This window comes from Phyllostomus hastatus, unplaced genomic scaffold (assembly GCF_019186645.2).
Source record: "Phyllostomus hastatus isolate PE091 unplaced genomic scaffold, TTU_PhHast_1.1 phas_scaffold_317, whole genome shotgun sequence".
In the NCBI taxonomy this organism is placed as follows: Eukaryota; Metazoa; Chordata; class Mammalia; order Chiroptera; family Phyllostomidae; genus Phyllostomus; species Phyllostomus hastatus.
Window position 1 is genome coordinate 25,728,186 of NW_025334023.1, and position 22,259 is coordinate 25,750,444.

The window sequence follows — 22,259 nt, forward strand, 5'->3', positions numbered from 1 at the left end:
CTACAAACATCATATAATTGTAATATTTAAAAAAGGTGGCTGTGAATGAAAGGGTTAGTCCCCATATAATAAGAAAAAGCAGCTTAGAGCATTGAAAAAGTTGTGTCAGAACCCTATTGTATAAAATGGCTTAACACATTATAAATCTAAAGTTGTAAATTTCTACCTCTATAATCCCTCCTCCTAACCAAAAATTCCTATTCTCTGTTATCTTACTCTCCCACTCTTCTCATCTTTGATTCCCTTTCTCCTTTATTCTTCCTATTAATATAAAAAGAAACACACCAGTTGGCAAAGTATCATACATTATTTTATTTCACTCATTTAGCAATCTGTATTATTGTTCCCATTGTAGAGATACATTGAATCAGAGAGATTTAGAGATTCATCCAAGACCACACACTGCTGACTTTTGATACCAAGATAAATGGAGATGGCAGATGCTTTATTCTCATCTTACATCAATCATATAAAAAATAGACAATTTATACTTTTAAATGAAGCAAGTACAGTATAGCCATCCTCAGAACAGGAAGCTAAACTTTTAGAGGACCATAAATTGTGAGAAAATCATGTTCCGTATAATGAAGAGTGAAAATTGGAAGCTTAAGTCCAGATAGTGTAACCAACAAGGGGCCTAGTGCAAGGATCCAGACACACACTACCACCTTCCAGGCTAGTCACAAGGGAAAACAAGGCCCGTAGTCAAACAGGAGCAGAGCTTGAGGTAATCATAGGACAACATCCCTGGTAGCTGGTAACACAAGGAGGGATTTGGAGCATCCACCCTCAGAAAATACACTACTAAATTGTCTGTCTGGCAGGATATAATGCCCATTCCTTATTCTCATTATCAATGGCTCGAACCAAAGGTTAGCCAATGTTTCTTTAGTTCCCACCAAACCTTAGTCAATGTTTTCATACTTTCCACAACATATGCTGTATAAGCAGAGATCATAGTCTTTCAGGCAATTTCAGCTGTAGAGTAAGGAATTCACACTTAAGAATGACCAAAAGTTGGAAAAGTACCACCTCCATAAAAGACTACAAACTCAGTAAAGATTAGGGAAGAGTAAATGATTCCCTGAGAATAAATCCATTATTTTTATTTCAGAAAGGGCTTTCAATAAAATGTGTGCCTTCTCCTACCATAGTATAAAGCTGTCAGTAGGAAGCAGCTAACTAGCTAGGGAGTCATTTCCAAAAACCTCCTCTATCAATGTAGGGCCAGGTGATTAGTTCTCATCATTAGAATGTGAACTGAAATAATATGTATCACTTCTGAAAGAAGAATCTAAAAACGTAGTGTATATTCTTCATTATTACTTTTCCTATTTGCTAACTGAATACAGAAGACTCTAAGCATCTAGCAAATGCAAAAATCACAAGATGGAAGAAGTCTGGGCCAATGAATCACCACTTGATCAAAAATTGTGCTCTGATCAAGTCCTATGTCATCAAAAGACTGCTGAAATACATTTATTACAAAACCCTAAAATTATGAGGCTTATCAGCTAAATTACCCAGATCAAGAGAGAAATTTGTACCTAGCAATGGGTGTTGCTATGACCAAAATCTCAAATTTGTGGCATTAAATTTGTGATCAGGAAACAGACATCAGGAAAATTACTATCAGAGGCTAGAAAGATGGAATAGTAGTAAAAAGTTTTTAAAATACTGCCTCCAATTACTTGGAAAGTAGACTAAATACCTGTGCGCTTACAGGTTTATAGCAGTTAGTTCCCAACTGAGGATGTCCTTCACAGAGGACATTTGGCAGTAACTGAAACAATAAAACATTATGAAACTTTGTTATTTTTCAAGATCAACTCAACTGTTTATAATTCCACTCCTCATATCAGATTATACTATCTAATGTCACTCATACCCAAATCAATGAGTCTTTTATTTGCACCCTTTCAGCATGTAACCCTTAATTCATTCTTCCTGAAGTCTCTTCCTCTCCACTGTACATTTTTTGAATGCAGATAATCTTACTCATGTATCCCATATAATGCCTTACTCATACAAAGTGTACAATTAGTATTTGTTCAGAACACATTTGTTGAATGTATGCTGCAAAAACATTGATTCCATGGTCCTTAATCTCATAGTCCATTATTAAGAGCCACACATCACAAAAAGCACTCCACAATATAACAAGTCTTAGAGAATCTGAGACCTTAGAAACACTAGTTTTCACATTATTAGATGTCCCCAAAGACTGCTACCCTTTGGGCATTCTTTCACTCCCAGCTTCTTATTGCATGACATTAGTTACTGTGCAAACTTGACAGCTACCTTAAATAGGAAAAACAGATGAGGGGACATTTCTAAATGTATAGACTACACTATATTGTAATTTCTACACTACATTTCTAGTGTAGTTGGTCTCAACAGGAGTGTCCAACCTTTTGGTGTCTCTGGGCCACATTGGAAGAAGAATTGTATTGGGTCACACATTAAAGACATGGTAACACGTAATCACAAAAACATCTCATAATGTTTTAAGTAAATTTAGTTTTGTGTTGGGCTACATTCATAGCCATCCTGAGCTTCATGCAGCCCGCAGGCTGCAGGTTGGACACACCTGGGAGTTTAAGTGAAGGACTTTTAAGGAGGTTAGGGATTTAAACACAACACACTAAATTTTACTTGAGCAGCAACAAGGGTACCAAAAACAGAAACCACTTGTGGCTGTCCATAGGAAGGAATGATCAGAGTCAAGGACATATGTGTACATCAAGAAAGGCTAAGAGGAGATACAGATAAAGAAGTAGATAATTACCTTTTTTTTTTTCATTTCAGACTGAAGTAGATAAACTTAATTTGGCATTCAGTTAAAAATCATTTTAAATCTTTAGCCCATCTAGATGGCTCTGACATTAGGATGCTGATGGAAGAGATTGCTATAGGTGGGAAATGAAGCAATAATTTTAATTTCCTTTCTGAACTTAAACCCTGATACTCAATTGAAGATACAGATCTGGACTTCTGAAGAGTGACTAGAGATAGATTTGGGATCATAAGCATGCAGGTAATGGAAATGGAATCCCAGGATTTAGTTTTCTTCAGTAAAAACTAAAGAAAACAAAGAAGTTTTAAATGTATAGAGAAGCCAGCAAAGGGATGAATAAGCAAAATACATCATGTTGTATCCTTACATAATCCTTACCCCATTGTTAGCTGTTCTATATGAGCTTACAAACAAACCAGATGGGTTTTTTTCCCAAGTGTTATTTTCCCCCCTTGATTTCAAGATCCTAAAAGACAAGAACCAGTCTTCGCTTTTTTACATTTTCCTAAACCCACCACCAGTACAGTCTACACATACAGTAAAACTCAACAAATTCGATTCACTGATTTTTTGAAGGTTAAAATGGTGATTTATTTAAAAATGCAATATTTAATGCAAATTCCTAGCATTAAATAGGAATGTTTAAAGTAAATTTACAATTTTGTGTTGGGCTACATTCATAGCCATCCTGAGCTTCATGCAGCCCGCAGGCTGCAGATTGGACACACCTGGGAGTTTAAGTGAAGGACTTTTAAGGAGGTTAGGGATTTAAACACAAGTATTTGAAACTATTTCATGTATATGCAGGACTCTTTAGAATGATTCACTGAATTTAAAACAGGCGAAGAATTCCACTTCCCTCACCCATCTACTCCCAAAAGGCCCAAAAACTCTCATGAAAAGCAAGTTTCTAATTTTCTGCATCAACCCCTGCAGGTAAACGTACTCTTACAGAGTTCTTGGCTACTAAGAGTGTATTTTAAAGAAATATTTTAATGTACAGTTGGTTTTCTGAGAGATGTATCAAGGCCCATCAATGGAGAAACCTGGCAAGGGTGGTTAGAGAACATGTCTATGACTAATTATTTAGTGGAGAAATGGAAAGCCAAAGAACCACTGGTGGCACAGTAAGAGAATAAGAATTGCAAACTAAGAATTTTTGACTTTGCAGCAGATAAAGTACACAAGCATCTTCTGGCATCAGCCATTAAATTGTTCCAAATACGGATGAAACATTTAGTGTGGCATTAACTTCTTAACATCCCATAACTGAAAAAAGGAAAACAAAGGGGGATTACAGGGTCCATCTATGAATGAGCAGCACATACTAGTCAGCCTGGGGGTAGGATGATGAAACCACATCACTACTATTTTGGTACTAAATGAACCTCACTGCAAGCCACATATCCCTTGAATTTTTTTTCTTCTCTGACTACCTATTTGAAATTAACCTTTTCTTTCTTCCCCATATCTTGTTTGGGGGCTTGATTTGCTCCTTTTGATCTCTGTGGATCTGAGTATATACATGCTCATGTGCCTTTGGTAACAATGCTTTCCAGTATCTTTGGTCCAGCAAGACTTCCATGTTAGTACTGTACTGTGCCAACTTTTTCAGAATGCCTCATGAACTAAAGAGAATGTTTGCTGAACTTTTTCCCAGTGGTGGGTTTTAAATTGGGAAGTGAGAAAGGATCCTCATTGAGCAGAGCTAACCTGAAAGCAGATGATGCAAGTTTCAAATGCTGTTAGGTTGTGCATAAACAAGGAATTAGAGACACTACATAGTTGTAAAAAGGAAGACTAATCTCATAAAAGGGTAAAGAAAAAGGCAGTTGCTGCCACAAATACACTGGAAAATACATTCAGTTAAGTACATTCAGTTAACTGTACCATGTGGTAGAGGTGGTGGCAAGGAATAAATGTTGAAGACTTGAAAAGGGTAAGAGGTTAGCCTAGGTTGGATAATACAGGTTCTGGCACAAATAATGCCCCTATTTTTCATTACAAAATCTTTTATTACAAAATCATTAAGTATGTAATTCTGTAACATAACAATATCACACTCAAGCACACCATATGATATTTTTTGTGAGATGTTCAAATTGCTGTCCATCTCTTGCAAGACATTCACATATCCTACCAACCACACTCAAGCAAGCCTTACTTCTACTGGACCCTATATAAGCGCAGGTTTTGGCATCAAACACCTGGGTTTAAATTCTTACCTGTAGCCAAGTGATGATCTTCAGCAATTAAAGAGTGTGAGCTGAGCATCAGTATTTCCTCATAATTCACAATTTGAGGATTATATAAGTACACTGCTTAGGACATAATATTCAATAACTGGCAGCTTTTATAGTTGTTTAAGGATAGAAAGGTCCAAAACAGAACTAGTGTTGGCAGCTTCAGAAAAGAGCAAATAGCTATAAATCAAAGAAAGCAAAGTTTCTCACAGGCTAGAGAAGAGTCGTAAGATTCACACTCAAGGCCACAAAATAGTGAACCTTTTACTAGATCTTAAAGTTTAAAACCACACAGCTTAACAGTTATGTTAATTGAACCACTAGGTGGCAATGATACAGCTGAATTTCACAGACAAGGTTAATTTTAAAACAGTGAGCAAATCCAGACAAATTCCAAGAAGCTTTTTAGTATTTTCATTTTAGAAAAATGAAAAGTCAATTTACATATGATTAATTTATAGAAGATATAATTATCTGCTTTAATATCTACGTTAACTTCTGATGTTTCTTTCCCTCTCTGCACAGAGGCAATTCATGCAACACAAACAACTTTCAAATTCTCATCACAGACATGTTCTTAAACCTGGACATACCATGAAGATAACAGAAATTATGGGAAGTGAAAAATCTTTTTGAAATTTTAGAATTCTAAGAAGGCACTATAAAATGCAAAGTATTTCAATGATAAAGTTAAAAAATGACTAATTCTACTTTTTAAAAATTTACTTAAAAAATTAGTGTGAAAACATTAAATATGGGCACACTTTGCTTTTAAATCATAAATTAAATTAATACTCACATAGGTAATGTTTTTTCATGTCTTGAATAAACATACTAAATTTCCTAAGCAAATTTATCAAAATTTTGATAAATTCTAGAATGTTTTACAAGTGTCAAAATAATAAATGATGAAATTCCTAAGAATCTGGCACTTTCCCTAATTATTTCTGTTCTCTTCATAAAACAGTTATAACCTATGGCTTATTAAAAATAATAAAAACTTTATTTTTTCTTTTCATATGTAATAAAAGGGGAATGTATGACAAGTTTGCTTTTCAAATTTCATGTAATATTAAGTACACAGTAAAAAAAAATAACTTTCAAATTCCCAAGATGTTCCCCCACATATAAGGTGGGAGCTCAAAAAACAATACCACATGTAACATTACAAAACCTGTACTACAATTAGTTGAATAAATAATAAACCTATACTGTTACCCAATCAAAAGAACCCAATTTCTTCCCTTTGTATAAATAAAGTTCCCCAAACTTCCAACTTCCAGTTTTCTACAAATGAATAGATTACAATCTTTTATATATCTGCTTTCCAATAGTTTTCTCACTAAGTGAGCAATCACTTCCTATATTGTATTTACTTTCATTTCCAGAAAAAATCTCCCCCTAGTACCATCCAAAAATTTTTCTAAGTTATTCTTGGAATTCATAAATCATTGTTTCCTTATGACTGAACTTCATTTTGAATTATAGATCACCCTGAAATCTAACAATATAGATATTTCCTCATACTTTCAGCACATACAGATACACAAAATAACCATTTAAGAGGGTTAGCACAAGATTATTGTGACAGTGGTTACAAATCAAAGAAAAGATTTTAGGAGAATGCTCAACTTTTGCTAGAAAATTTAGAGAATACAACTGTTATGGAAGGGATAATTATAGATCTACAAAAGTGAAAATGTGTATGTGTAAATTATATTCATACAGAACGAGCTTCAGATTATCTGCATAAGTAAAAGGATAAGAGACACAGAAGATGCAAAGCACAATCCTCAAACCACTTCAGACACATTTTTGTACCTGTATTTGATAGGACTGCCTGAGAATTCAGAACACACACAAAATAAAGCCATTATTGCAAAGAGGTTAAAAGTTATCTACACAGTCACCAAAACAAAAACAGTTGAGAAATGTTATTATTGACTCGAGTTGGTCATCTTCTGTTTATTTCTGATGGTGGCTCGAAGTTTACGTATCACCAGTCTATCAGGCAGAATCATATCACCTTGTTGTTCTAGATAATCCAATAAATTTTCAGTCCATTGGAGAGCAGCTGAATGATTGATATGTTTCTCTGGAATCAGTTCTATTTCCTCCTCCTCATTTTCACTGGATTCGTCTGTCTGGCCCTGAGCTCTTCTGATGATTTCGCTGTCAGTTAATACTTCATACCCTGGTTCAGTGCTATCCACTTCAAACCATTTTTCAATGTTCTCAGTAGTCACATTTTCCAATCCTTTGGTGTGTTGTAAAATGGTGGCCACAGTAGCCAGTGAAATATCTTCTTCATCAAAGTCCAAGCTTTCTTTCTCCTCTATGGTAGGGAGAATCTTTTTCCATGCTCTGCTAATGGTAACAGGCTTCACTAAATTCCATGCCATTGCTACTTCATAAAGTGCATCTAGCAGAGTTAGCTTTTTCCAAAATGATTTCAAGTCATTACCTTCTTCCAAGTTGTTCTGGAGAAGACCTGCACGATAGTTCCTCTTCATTGTTGCTATGACACCCTGGTCCGAGGGCTGAATCAATGAAGCCACATTAGGGGGTAAATATTTAGCAAATATTTGGCCATCATCTGACCTAAGGACATTTTCATTTGGATGTGTTGGTGAATTATCCAATAAGAGCACAGCCTTTTCCTGCAGGCCTTTGGATCTTAAGTGCTCTCGAACTTCTGGCACAAAGATCTTGTCAAACCACTGTCGGAAAATGGAAAGATCCATCCATGCACCTTTTTGGCTGAAATAAGAGACAGGCAAGTTTGAGGTGTCAGTTGACTTGAAAGAGCGAGGTTTCCTTGCTTTGCCCACAACACAAAGTTTAAGTTTGTGTAAACCTGTTGCATTGGCACAACACATGACAGTGACTCTTTCTTCAATTGACTTGTGCCCAGAGACAGTACATTTACCTTTGATCACTGAAGTCCTAGAAGGTAGGCATTTCCAAAAGAGTCCAGTTTCATCTGCATTGTAAATTTGTTCAGGCTGCAGATTCTCTCGTTCAATGAAGTCTCGAAAGTTGTTACAAAAATCTTCCACAGCTGTCTCATCACCATTTAATCTTTCATTTCTAATGTTAATTTCTCTAATGCTGTGCCGCTGCTTAAAACGAGTTAACCAACCGGCAGAGGGGTTAAAATCGCCATCCATTCCCAAAGCATAAAAGAAGAACTCTGCCCTTTTTGCACATATGGGTCCCGATACAGGATTCCCTTTCGCCCTTTGCTGGTTGAACCATTCCAGCATTGCTCTGTCCAGTTCCTCATACATGGATGGCTTCATAGATTTCCTCTTAGCCAGAAGACTTGTGGAATCAGAACTGCTTGCATAAGTTATAATCTTTTCCTTATTTTTTCTTATATCCCGAACTGTTGTCTCACCAATTCCATAAATCACTGCCAGCTGTTTAGAAGAACCTCCATCTTCGAGTTTCTTTATTATATCAAGCTTATCTTTTATAGTCAACACCACTCGCTTCCGTTTCCCAGACATGGTGAGGTTCTGGGGCTCTCCCCACACTCGCACTGAAACAGCCCACAAAATTCTTCTATCCTCTGTCGCACAGATTCAGTTGAACACGCTGTTACACACTCAGTCTGTCTGCCTTACCAGGAACTTGGTGGGCCTGAATCTGTCCCGGCTGGGCGTGGCTGGCAGAGAGACAACAGAGGAAAGTGAGAGGGAAGGAAGTTTGAGGGAAAAGGCCTTTAACTTAGGTGGGCGGTAGGGGAGGCCCCGAGTCACCGCGGGTAACCCGGATTACAAACATTTGTTTTATTCCCCCAGTGGTCGCGGGAAAGATTGTGATCGCAACGAGACTACAAACCTCCTTCACGCCCAGATACAGGGAGACACCCGTCTCTAACCCTTGCCACACCCCAAAGTTAAGGCACAGAGCGGAAGAGGCAGGGAGCCGGTACTGGGCTCCCTTCCCCAAAGGGACGGTTGTTTGACTCCTTCCCCGGCAGCCAGCCCTTTCCACCGCAAGCCCCACTTCCCCGCACTGGGCTTGGCCCGGACAGTCCTCCCGGTCCCTCAGAGCCCGCCCGGCCCCTCTCCCCACCTCAGATGGAACCAGGAACCCGCACCACTCCTAGACTAACGCACAGCGACCGCTCCTCCCACAGCACACGCTCCCGGAAGAAGCCCCCTCCCGCAGCCTGGCCCCGCCCCTTGTCCCTCAGAGGAGGGACTTCCCCTCATCTCCGGAACACGCAAGCTTGTCTGAAGTCCCTGGAGCTAGGGCGAAGGCGGAGGCAGAGGCGGAGGCGCTTTGAAAGGTGCGGGCTCGCGGGCCGCGCTGGCCAGCTCAGGGCGGAGACTGGCTGGGGCGTCTGCTCCAGTTGCTGAGGGTTTAAGGGAGGGGCTGAGGAAGCCGCGCCTCACTGTAGGCCTGTATAAAAATTCCCGCGCTGCCTTCCTGGTGGGTGGAACAGCCTTGGGCGCTACCTCCCCGGGCGGGGCTGCGCTGCAAGGGGCGGGGTGCACAGTCTTTCCGCGTTGGGGAGCTGGGCGGGACTGTTACGCGGACTTGGAGCTGTGGTTTGGCGGGATTCTGGCCTTACCCAACCCTTGTTTGTTTTGTGAGTGCGGAGCTGCTCTAAGGTCCAGGGATTTGTGTCGTCCCGCGCTCGTCACCGAGAAGGGTACTCCTAGGGTCCAGGTTCCCTAGCGACGGCGCTCCTCCCTCCTAGGGGCTGAGTAGCGGACTGGAGGCTTGCTGCTCTGGTATCTGCGTCCCGCCCAAGAGCCAGGTTTGTAATTCTGAAAATAACTCAGGTGTTTAGTCCCCAGTGAATCTGTTCCTCCTTCTGCCACTCATCCCTGCCGGATTTAGCGAATTACCTTCAGTATTACAGGTTTTATTGAATACTATAGCTGTCCGAGACGCAGGAACCGTTCTGAGAAATTGTGGAGTGTTGGACCGTGGTCATAAGTGGGCGGACATTGGCTGTCTTGTCTTTTTGTGTTTCTTCATATTTTCCTATTTCCTGTTCTGTCGTGTGCTGCTCGTTTTCCCAACCAATGGAAGAAACATGATCAATTTATTTACTATAGCCCTTAAGTGATGTATTATGCTGACTCGGTTTGATGTCCGTAGCAATTTCATCAGATTGTTAGCTCCTCGGGAGCAGAGACCCTGTTGTTGATTTCTTCTAGTAATGCCACAGTTCGGGGTTCGAGTGCTGGCACATGGAATGCATGAAATAACTATTTCTTTGACTTATTAAGGTTTCCCTCTGAACTGTCATATATAAGCAAACATCAAGGAGGGATGATGTTTTACAAATAGGATTGTATCCCTCCTGATGGAATTTCAAGTAACGGCTAAGGTTTTACTGCGCTTCAGATCATAAAGTGTAAACTGCCACCTACATTGTTTATAGGTCAAGTAGGTGATTCCTAGAATGAATCTTATCTTGAGGGTTAATTAATCTCGAGTATAGAAAAAAGGGAATTCTGATGAGAAATGCGGGCGACATTAAAGTACCCTTTATTAGTTTTATAGTTAACTGGTAGAGAAAAAACACAAGCAATACGGATTATCGCGTTTGCATTCTTTGGCAGTCAGCATAGCTATGTAGGTGCTTCTCACATGATAACCAAGAAGCACAAAGGTGTCATAATATTGATCATCCTCATTCACTTATTTAATGTTTTATGTTTGGAGTCTGTTTTTTTTTCTTCTTGTTACCTAAAGGTAAGATGACATTTGAGAAGCTTCATTAAATTTTCACTTCAAGAAACTGAGTGTATACTCAGCATTTATATAGATATTACGTCCATTTGCATGTATTCTTCTTTAACAACCAAGAAATGTCTTTCCCATAACCTAGCTTTACCTTCTCATTTCTCTCAGGTCCAGTTCAGTCCCTTTTCCTTCTGTCATCATTCTTTCACCCCTCCCTCCCAGCTAACAAAGTAAAAGTATCCGCAATTTTAAAAATAAGAGCCAACCATATTCAAATTATCTTTTTCAGTAACAGAATTTTTGACATTATTGATCAAAACGGTAATTTTGAAATATGAGAGACCCTGAAAAGTTGGCAGTTGGCCAAATAAAACTTGACTTATTTTAATTAAATAAAATGTACCTTCTCAAACATTCGACACTAAAGTTTTCCAAAATACATTGTTTTCTCATTAGAAACTGCATTATTTTGAATTTTTTGCTTTTTGACCTAATGAGAGATCCCTTAAAATTTGCAATCGGTGTAATCAGTAAGATGGTAGAGGGAAGTCTGCAAATTTTCATCTCTCTAGTACATTCTTTTTCCTATTGGATAACTAATTTTCACAAGTTTCTGGCCTAACACACCAGAATTCAGTTACATAATTAAAGAAGCATGTTTGTAAACTTTAAACTATTTTAATAATTAATTTCTGAAACTAAAATTTAGCATGGATAAGAAATAAAATAATGACCTTTAAAGGCATAATTTTTACTACCTTGTACAAATATAATATTGACAGCAGTCATTTGTGTAGCACCGGACCCGGCATCAGGAGACCTGGTTTCTAATCCCTCCTGTCTCACTAAAAAGCTGTGTGATCTTGGGTAAGTCATTTAAACTCTGTGTCCTTGGTGTAGATTTTTATAACCAAAGATGATCATATCTTCCTTTTAGGATTATTGTCAGATATAAAATATTTATGAAAATGCACTGAAAATTTACTATATGAAAAGGGTTTTTTAATAGCTTAATTGTATAATCATTGGTATTTTTATACTGTAACATCTTAATTATTTTATCATTGTTATAGAGTCATTTTTTGATACTACAAGTGTCTTTTCGAGCATGGTATAGTTTTGTAAGATAATCCGGAAAGATATATATGAAACCACTTTTGAGTACTAATAAAATATTTCACTTTAATATTCCTATTGCCCATGTTTGCTTTAGTGTATCTGCTGAAATCATATTTATTATTTGTTTTTGTAACTTGTTTTCATTATTTTCCCCATTCAGATTTATTAGAAAGCCTTACATTCTCAGTACAGTGTAAACCAGATACACAGTATGCAAATTTAACTATATGTGCTAAAAAATACTGCTTTATATACTACATGGCTTCAAAGTATAAGATGCTAAGTTATTTGGTACTTAATAAAAAGAAAAAACAGCAATCTGCTTAAAACATGGAGGAGAAACTGGGTAGACATATTTTGAAGCAGTATGGTATACAAAAAAAATACAAAACACTTTGAGCAACATATTTTTTAAAGGGTAACTTTGACCACACACGGTTTTCTTCTTTGCTAATTTCAACATAATAAAACTTCTATAAGAAACAACCCAAGTGTAATTGTAAATAGCAAAATATTTGATCTATTCACTAGGATTTGTTAAATTGCTGTTACAGTGCTGAGTATAACTTTTAACAGTTACTGTTGAACTTCAGCTTACACTATAATTCTGGTGTATAATCTTAACAACCATTGTTCTGATTTTATATGAGTTGTTACCATTATAGGAGTAGTCATATTACCTTATAAATATACCAGAATTTGTACAATCAAATGAGTGGTTATTCCCCTCACTCATTTTGAGAAGCTATAAACTTGGTTCAGTAATACCATTGCTTATAAATTCTTTTAATTACCTTCTGAATTTGCAGCACATTTTAAAAATATCTTTAATGGAAGTTCATCTTTTCAAATTGGATTTACCCATATTTTGCCATGTATGATGCACACCCATGTTTTTAGCCTGAACTTTCAGGAAAAAAATCGTTCGTTTTAATTTTTTAATTCAGTATTTTATTTACTTATATTTAAAAACAAAACCAATTATCGTATTCCAGGGTATTGTTTTGCATGTTGATATGATTATTGCTTTCTAGAGTTACACTTTTAACACATAAGCATAAATAAAAGAATTAAAAACATTTTGTATAGATACAGAATTAGCACTACCCATGTATATTGTGCATCCTTATTTTTCCCTCAAAAATTTGGGCAAAAAGCACGTGTTATACACGGCAAAATACAGTAGTTTCTGAAAGCTACTTATGCAGTCTCTGATAATTGAGACAAGTGAATAAAGTCTGTATTTAAACAACTCGTTGGGATAAAAAAATGAAGTGTGGTTATTTTCATATATTTATGTATATTTTTGATGTAATGGTTTATAGAAAGTCTCTAGGAATATTCTGTGCCATGGTAGAAATATTGGAATAATCAGCCTCATAAGGTGATTTCTTTAAAGGCAATAGGCCTCAGTTAAATGCACAGGCTCTTATACATGTATTATGAAGTCAGTCTCATTATATTGTAATATTTCTAGTTTCCTTAGCAACCACAGAAGTATGTGTGTTACTGTTTTTGTGATTATCTTGTCTCTTTGTTCCTTTACTATATGCCTGTGATAATTTTAATGGAGTTCGTCCTTTTCTGATTCAGAAACTTAAAGCATTTATTTTCCTTTCCCAATACCATACCCTGCTTCACTATGAAACTTTTTTTTTTTTACCTGATAACGTTATTGATTTTTAGTAAGTTTTCTGTTGGATTATATTATATCTTAAACTTTGAGTGGTTTAAAGCCATTGCCATTTTACTAAATTATATAGAGACTGCAATCTTAGTGGATAGGTTATCTCTTACCTTTTGCACCACTATCTTTTTTATGTCAATTATTACTTTATAACTTCCTTAATATAAGTGGATTGATCCTTTATATTAGGATACATGTCATATCTCTATTCAGAATTCTTCTTTGCTTACAGGGTGAGTCATTCTGGTAATTCCACCTTACTTTTCTATACTGGTATCTTTTTTCTAGCATAAAGCCTTTTTTCACACTTGTTTTGGTCACACTTATATACTAAACTTACTGTGTTCTTTCTCAGTGACAAAGTTTTGACTGTACCATTTTTATCTGCCTGAATCGCTTTTTTCTTTCATTATTTTTGTTCAAATATAACCAGTCCTTTAGAAGTCTATCAGATCATACCTGTTCAATAAAATCTTTACAGAAATACTTGCTGTTCTAATCTTTCTACATCTTCACACTTCTATCAGTTATTTTTATCATTCACTTGATACTAAATGAATACTCTCTTGTACTTTTCTTATCATATGTTTATGTGTTTTACTTCTACACATGGATAATAGTCTTCTAAAGAATAGAACCGTGATTTTTTATGTATCTTTTTCAGCAAAACATATCATAATTTAGAATAGTTGTTCATATAATGCTTTTATAGATGTTCATTAAATTATTTGTTGAATAAATGTTCTGCCATCGTCACTCAGATATTTCATGTGATGTTACCTTTGAGAACCATTTTATATCAAATAAATAGTTTGTACTATAAATGCATTCATTGTTGTAATCTAGTTATCATTATTATATTCCTAATAACTTTATTTTGTAGAAGTTAAGTGAAAATGATACAAGTTAGAAGACATGAAACAAGAAAAAATTCTAAGACTCAAGAACATGAGCAGAAATCTCGAGTTGATTGGAGGCGGACTAAAAGAAGTATCTCACAGTTATTTAATAGTGATGAAGACCTTGATACTGATGAAGATCTTGATAGTGATGAAAATCTTGATAGTGATGAAGAGCTTGACAGTGATGAAAGTATTAACAGTGATGAAGCACTTGCTAGTAATAAGGCACTTGATAGTAATAAAAAGCCAGAAAATGAAAGAGAACTTAAATTAATTAAAGCTGAAAGTGAAGGAAACAGCTGTGAGCATCTCATTAACACAAGCAACAGTTCAACATATGAAGAAGAAAAGAACAAAACCAAACATAGTAGTATTGACTTACCAGATCATGAAAAGCACTCAAGTCAAGAGGATGATGATCTTAACAAACACACTGAACAAATAACAGAGGAGGATGTAGAAGAAGAACACATTAAGCGAGGGAAGAGAAAACGAATCTCCTCTGTGATGTCTGACAGTGATGAGAGTGACGACAGTGATATCCTAGTTAAAAAAGTAGGTGTTAAACGTCCACGTAGAGTGGTTGAAGATGAATGTTCTTCGGCAGAGATAGAAAATCAACCTGAAAAAACATCAGCTGCAAGAAAACGAGAACAACTCCAGAAACTGAAAGAACTCTCAAAACAAAGATCTCGTCAGAGACGCAATAGTAGTAGAGATTTTGAGGTGTGTTACATTTTATTAGTTTTGTTAGTGTTTTTAAATTTTTTAAGTATTTAGTGCTGAGTCTATACTATTTCTCTACTTATAGAATTTATTTTTAATGAAGTATCCATGAACATGTTTGATTACAATATTGAATCTAATACATTGTTTTATCATGAGCTTCAGTCTATCATTCTTTTAAAATTAAAAGACTGTTTTATATGGTATTTCCTGTTTGTACCTTCTACTTATAATCTTAATGTATGTTTTAAACAATTTATACCACTTACCAAGGTATGTTATTTTCTTCTTGATTTCAAATGTCAACATTTAATATGACAAAATTTTTTTTAAACTTAAATTATGAAATTAATTTTTATGGATCATTTTGGAGAGGTTCAAATTTAATCTTTTCATTTCACATCCATACTGACAATTTTAAAGGTGCAGTTTACTGAAAGAATGTGTTTTAATTGAATTAGGACTCTGAAAAGGAATCCTGCCCAAGCAGTGATGAAAATGATGATGAGGAAGAGGATGATTATGAATCTGATGAAGATGGAGATAATTATGTTATGGATGGCTTTGTAGTACAAGATGAAGAGGGTGATGGAAAGAGTGAAAGTCAGCAAGGAGAAAATTTGACTACATCACAACTGAAATTAGTAAAACAAAATTCTCTTTGTAAGTTAAATATCAAGAAAATATTTTATGACTGTTCTAATCATGATACTATGTCAAGCATGAAATCAGCCTGTTACTCTCATGTTCTAAATCATTTAGGATCTGTGATTTTATTTTCAGGTAACTTTAATTTATCAGTCTGGTAATAGCTTAGTCTAGTAGTTTCAGGAACCCTTTGTACTTTTAAAAATTATTGAGAACCCCAGATAGCTTTTGTTTCTGTTGTCATAGCTATCAACATTTACTATTGTAGAAATACAAAACAGAAGTTTAAAATATATTTATTAATTATTTCACTTAAAAATAACATTAACAAACTCATTAAACAAATAAATAACATTTTAATTAGTAACTATTTTTCCACCCAAAATGAGAAGACATTGTTTTATGTTTTGATAAATATATTTAATGACCAGCTTAATAGGAGGCAGTCATTGGGTTCTTATTTGTGCTTTCGTATTGGGTCTGTTGTGGCGTTCTTGTCGAAATAGATGAAAGCAACCTTGCTTCACACATAACTGGAAAAGGGAATAGTACATATTTCCAAAGTAATTGTGGATATTCTCTTTTGCCACAACACAAAAATTAGACATGTGATAGCTTCTTAAAGGTTAGTCACAATATGGAATCTGAAACAATATAAATGAAATTTTAGTACTTACTTATATTTCAATCCATTGGTCCATCTTGCACTTTGAATGGATCTTTTTACCTGTGCATGATTTTGTATCATCATGCATTGGTCATTTGAACAATACTGCTTCACTGGGTTATACAGATCTTCCATATATTGACACATTTCATGATACATTATTTTAAAACCACACTTGTTCATATTACCACCAGTCTCATCAGAAAATTCTTCAGGTTGGGAAGCTGATAAAAGTTTTTCAAAATTCTACACTTTACTCAAAAATGTTTTTCTTTTTTCTTTCTTTTTGGTCTTTGGCAACAAAAAAAATGATAGGCTCCCTTTGTTCTCCTTTGGGAAAATATTTGACAAATGCTAGAATGACTGTGGTTTGTCAGTTATTCTTTGAAGTAAACATGGTGTTTCATGACAATTAAGGCTTTTTCAGCTCTCAACTCAGTTTTTCCTTAAAGTATGATCGATCATACTAAAGTATGATCGATCATACTTTGGTATGCAGCCTAAGTACTTAATGCATATGTCCCATTTCATCCCGTTGAGTACTAAAAAGATGGATACTCAAGACTCAAGATTTAATAAAATTAATAATTTTGACTACTTTGTCAAGGAAATTCTTAGGTGAAAGTAGCCTTTTTACAGAGTGCATAGCAGTGATGGCTTCAATAATTGTAGTCTGGTGCTACTGCTATGTTAGGGAGCAGCTGCCTTACTTATAGTTACTTATGCACCATCAGGGAAAATCCCAACAGTGAAAACAGCAAATGATCGTCTCAGTGTTACTGCTTTGATTTGATAGATCACAAATGGACTTGGGAATTTACAAGGGACCACAGACGACTGGTTTGTAGAACCACTGGTTTTATCAGGACTTGAAGCATCACTCCATGAAACCTATCAGATTGGATATTAGAAACTTTTGTATTTTTGTGTAGTTAATGAAAATATAAATAATAGGACTGTGAAAATTTAGGATATCTTTAAGTATGTATTCTGATCCCTATAATTACACAAATTCAAAGATTGTTTTTATGATGTTTTACAACTTCGATAGAAACAGACTATTGGATATATACTTTTTTCCTTAAAGAATGCATTCTTTCCAGATTTTTTATGAGGGCAAAAACTAATTCTATGATGGTTTAATTTAGACCTCAGGATTTATAATAAAATAGTAGGTTGAGGCATATATCAAATTTAAAGAAATTAGCAGTATAGAGATGCCAATGATAGGCATCTATGTTTTGAAAGCTAATGACTGTTAGATCAGTAGGCATTGGTTCATCTACCACCTGGACATTTGAACGTCAAGGAAATACAATTAGGAGGTACCCTATTGTCCTGGATTATAATATCTACAATGTGATAGAACATTTGCTAAGAGGTACCCACTCATACCTACTCCTGAGAATTAATTAAAATAGAAGTCCAGCATGTAAGAACTATCTTATCTTCCTTCTCTATTCTACCCCTATGTGCTTGCTTTTGTTTTTTTAAGGGCCATTTTAGATTTACTGAGAAGTTGAGTGGAAAGTACATAGAGTTCCTATCTAACCCCTCACATACACACAACATCCCTGTTATTAACATCTTGCATTAGTTTGGTGCATATAACATGAAGAGCCAATATTGATACAGTATTATTAACTGTAGTTCCTAGTTTACCTTAGGGCTAACCATTTGTGTTGTATATTCTATGGATTTTTTTGGTATTTTTAAAAGTTTATTGCTAAATTATAGTTGATATACAGTATTATATTAGTTACAGGTGTACAGTATAATGCTTACACATATTATATAACTTATAAAGTGACCACGGTAAGTCTAATACCCATTTAACACCATACATAGTTATTACAATATTATTGACTATATTTCCTAAGCTGTATTTTACATCCCTGTGACTGTTTTATATCTGAAAACTTGTACTTCTTAATCCCTTTTACCTTTTTCACTCTTCCCTACACTACCATTCCATCTGGCAACTATCAGTTTGTTCTCTGTGTCTGGGAGTTGGTTTCTTTTTTGCTTGTTCACTTATTTTTTTTAGATTCCACACAATAAGTGAAACCATACATATTTTTCTTTCTGTGTCTGACTTATTTTACTTAGCATAGTACCCTTGAGGCTCATCCATGTGTCACAAATTACAAGATTTCATTAATTTTATGGCTGAATAGTACATCCTATGGGTTTTGACAAAGTATAGTGACACTACAAGTATGCACAATTACATATCATACAGAATAATTTTAGTCTCCTTAAAATCACCTCTGTTCAACCTATTCATCCCTCCCTCACTATCCTGAACCCCTGGCAACCACTGATCTTTTTAATGTTTCCATAGTTTTATCTTTAGCAGAATGTTTTATAGTTGGAATCACACAGCCTATAGAAGTGTTTTCTCTTGGTCTTTCTAACTGTCAAGTTCATAATTAAACTTAGGTAATCAGGGAATGATTTTGAGTTGTTTTTATAGCATATCTCTTCATTTTCCCTAAATAAGTTTGGAAAGTGAAGATTATTTGAAAACACAACTAGGAACTTTGGATTAGAAGCCAGTTAATCTGAAAAATGGAGATTTGTTCAATGACTAGAGAAGTCACTGAAGCAGCTATAAAATCAGAATAATTAAGCAATACTTCTATTTATAGTATTTATTTCTTAGCTTTGGAGAAGTGAACCTATAGCCTCTTCAGATTGGCTTCTTTCACTTAATATACATTTAAACTTCCTCCATGTCTTAATGTGGCCTGATAGCTCATTTCTTTGTATCACTGAATACTATTACATTGTATGGATGTATTACAGTTTGTTTATCCATTCACCTGTGGACAGATACATTGTTTCCAAGTTTTGGCAATTTTGAATAAAGCTGCTATAAGCATTTGTGTGTAAATTTTTTATGGACATATATTTTCAACTCATTTAGGTTAATACCAAGGAGCTCTATGCTTGCTTTTACTACTGAGCATCTCCACATTACAAGAAGATGTGATCCATTTTTTATGTAATACATATTATGTTGTGTGTTCTTAATTTTAACTTCTGGCTCTATTCTTACATATTGTCTAGATATTTTACTATATTCAGTGCCTTTCTTCCCTTAGCCACTATTCTAAATCTTTTTGTTCAAGTTTCCCCATAAATCCACAAAGCATTGTACTCAGGCTCTTGCACCCATCAATCCAATGAAATTGCTCTCACTAAAGTTAGTGAAACTAACTAAAGTTAACTAAAGTTAGTTAATTTCCTAGTTGCCAAAATGCTCTTCGTTTCATATATGTTAACCTGATATTGCTATGTGCTTTGCTACCAACCACTGACCACTCTTAATTTTAGAAAGTTCTCTTTCTTAGCTTCTGTGCTACCACTCTTTCTTGTCTTTCCCTTTATAATGTTGCTTTCCTTTTTTTTCATCTATCATGTAAGTATTGATGTTTGTAAAGGTTCCATCCTCACCTTCATTTTGCTTGAGCTTCAAGTAGTCTCTGCCCCCTAAGTTCAGCCCAGTCTATAGGCAAAAATACCCAAAGTTTTATTTTCAATGCAGATTTCTTCAAAGCCTACAACCCAATTTTTCATCATCTTACTAAACATTTTCATCAAGGTGTCTTTCAGACACCTCAGAGTATGTGCAAAACTAAATGACTGAGAGGTAGCATAAGTGAGTTTTGTGGTGGACGTAAAATTATTGTTTTCTCTGTTGTGGTGGTGGTTGCATTAGTGATACCTCAAAATAGATTAGTTCTCCGCCCCCCATTGTTCCAGTATGGGAAGAAAATCATAGTCTTTTTCCCTTCTCACCAACCTCTATATTCTTCTGTATGTATTCTGAGACTGCAGCTCCCAGAAAAGATGTGATAGAAAGTAGAGGGATAGACTAGCAGTGGTCCATTGTGTTCTAAATCTATAAATAGATTTACTAAACTTATTCACTTACTAAAAATATCATATATGGGTAGATAGGAATAACCTGCAGATTTGTGGGTACTGAAGATTATTTTTCCAGTACTCTATCATATGCTTAGAGTGACAGAGAACCAAACGATAGATAGAGAAGTACATCCCTAGTGCCTTGCTACATAAATACCTGCTAGACTGGAAGTTGGACTAAAAATGGACGTTAACTTAGTTTCCACCTAGCACTCAAAGGGAACCATTCTATCAACGCAGCACAGAGTATGCCCTAGAGCAATCTTACATGCATTAGTGTTAAATGTTCTACCCTAGAACTTTTCCTCTTGTTCTAGGATAAGTAAAAAGTACCAGTGAACTACTTTTGCAAAAGGCAAAGGTAATGTTGCTCTGAAACTCAGAGGAAGAAAATACCTGTGAAAAATTATATGAAACATTTGCTTTGTAATTTTTGGAAAAGAAGTAGGAAGTTATAAGGAAAGAGTCATTTGAGGTGAAGGAGTTAGGTAAGATAAAGATGAATTGCCAGGAAATTAAAAGTATAAAGTTAGAAATAAAATCTGTATTGAAAGTGGTAAAAAGCAGAATTAAGAGTACAGAAAATCTCACCAATGATATGTAGGTTAAACCAAAATTCTTCGAGCATAGAGAAGAAAGAAACTAGTTCTGAGGGAAAAGATGGTAAAAGAATAGAAATGATCCTATTTCACAAATTCCTGGGAGAAAAATAGAGAATAAATGGAAATCTAAAGGAAGAAAAAATAAAATACATTAGTGAGACACGTAAAAGAAGATTTGAATGTACTAAGAATCATACCATATTTTTGGATAGAAAAACATATGGACATGAGAATCTAAAGGTATGATAGAAGAAAATAGCGAGTTGTTGAACACACTGTTTATGCAGATTAAAGAGGTACACATCCCAATAAGGTGATGAAAATAGATTTGCAAAAAGACATGGGAAGGAATTTTTTTTTAATTACAAGAATAAAAAAAACATTAACAATTCTTTTTAGAACTATAAAAATGGTTAAATATTAGATGCCATATTAATGTAATATTAATGTTAGGAAAAAAATGTACCATGATTTCAACAGATTCTAAAAAGGCATTTGGTAAAATTTAGTGTCTATATCTAGTTTTTTAAGTATTAAAATTAGTAATATGAGCATATGTTCTTTACATAACAAAGAATATTTTAAACCAATAGCCAACATACATACAATGAAGCACTAGAGATGTTCTCTTTGCAATAAAGAACAAGACAAAAATATTTTTACTGACTTTGTTCTAGTGTTTTGAACTACTGAAAGAGAAAAGACATTCTTTAAACATAATGTGATTATATATACAAAAGCTGTACCTTTCTGATTTATCTAACCAAGGATAGAGAAGTTAGGAGTAAGGGTGTAAATAGACTATGAGCAAAAAGTAGGTGCAGCATGTATTTCCATGGCTTTCTCATGTCCTTTTTTCCCTTTGTGGGGTCAGTGAGACCTGTTAAGAGTAGAAAAAGAAGCCAGTTTCTTGTTCTGCCTCTGTCCTTTTACACTGAGCTTACACCTTCATTCCAGAAGAAAGTACAGCCACAAATCCCCCTATGAGAATATTTATAAACATTCTCTTGGTTCTTAAACAGCACTAGCAAGACCACACCCTCCTCAGGGTTGGGGAAGAAAACAGTCAGTGCCCAGGAGTTCTTAAACAATATCTCAATCAATATCTCCCTCCCTCTCCCTCTCCCTCTCCCTCTCCCTCTCCCTCTCTCTCTCTCCCTCTCTCTCTCTCCCTCTCTCTCTCTCTCTCTCTCTCTCTCTCTCTCTCTGTCTCTGTAATGTCC

The 22,259-nt window shown here is 35.4% G+C and overlaps 2 protein-coding genes across 8 annotated transcripts in view; one reads left to right on the plus strand and one right to left on the minus strand.

The window, feature by feature from the left end:
• Positions 1-306: 306 nt before the first annotated feature.
• Positions 307-9,216, minus strand: JRKL (JRK like). The gene is made up of 2 exons (XM_045818098.1): positions 9,124-9,216; positions 307-8,710 (listed from the first exon to the last, which is right to left on the minus strand). The coding sequence occupies exon 2, from the start codon at positions 8,550-8,552 to the stop codon at positions 6,978-6,980; it is 1,575 nt and encodes a 524-aa protein (XP_045674054.1). The 5' UTR covers positions 8,553-8,710; positions 9,124-9,216; the 3' UTR covers positions 307-6,977.
• A 51-nt stretch (positions 9,217-9,267) lies between these two features.
• The window catches only part of CCDC82 (coiled-coil domain containing 82), a 33,097-nt gene continuing 20,105 nt past the window's right edge, over positions 9,268-22,259 (plus strand). Inside the window, exons 1-5 of one of the 7 annotated variants that reach the window (XM_045818008.1) lie at positions 9,268-9,340; positions 9,649-9,814; positions 11,535-11,619; positions 14,442-15,186; positions 15,648-15,849. In XM_045818008.1, coding sequence (XP_045673964.1) covers positions 14,455-15,186; positions 15,648-15,849 — 934 coding nt within the window. In that variant the 5' untranslated portion in view covers positions 9,268-9,340; positions 9,649-9,814; positions 11,535-11,619; positions 14,442-14,454. The other 6 variants (XM_045818009.1, XM_045818013.1, XM_045818007.1 and 3 more) reach the window with 6 other exon arrangements.

What these genes read in the sequence shown, in the direction of transcription:
- JRKL (XM_045818098.1), bottom strand. Translation starts at nt 8,552, where the DNA reads ATGTCTGGGAAACGGAAGCGAGTGGTGTTGACTATAAAAGATAAGCTT.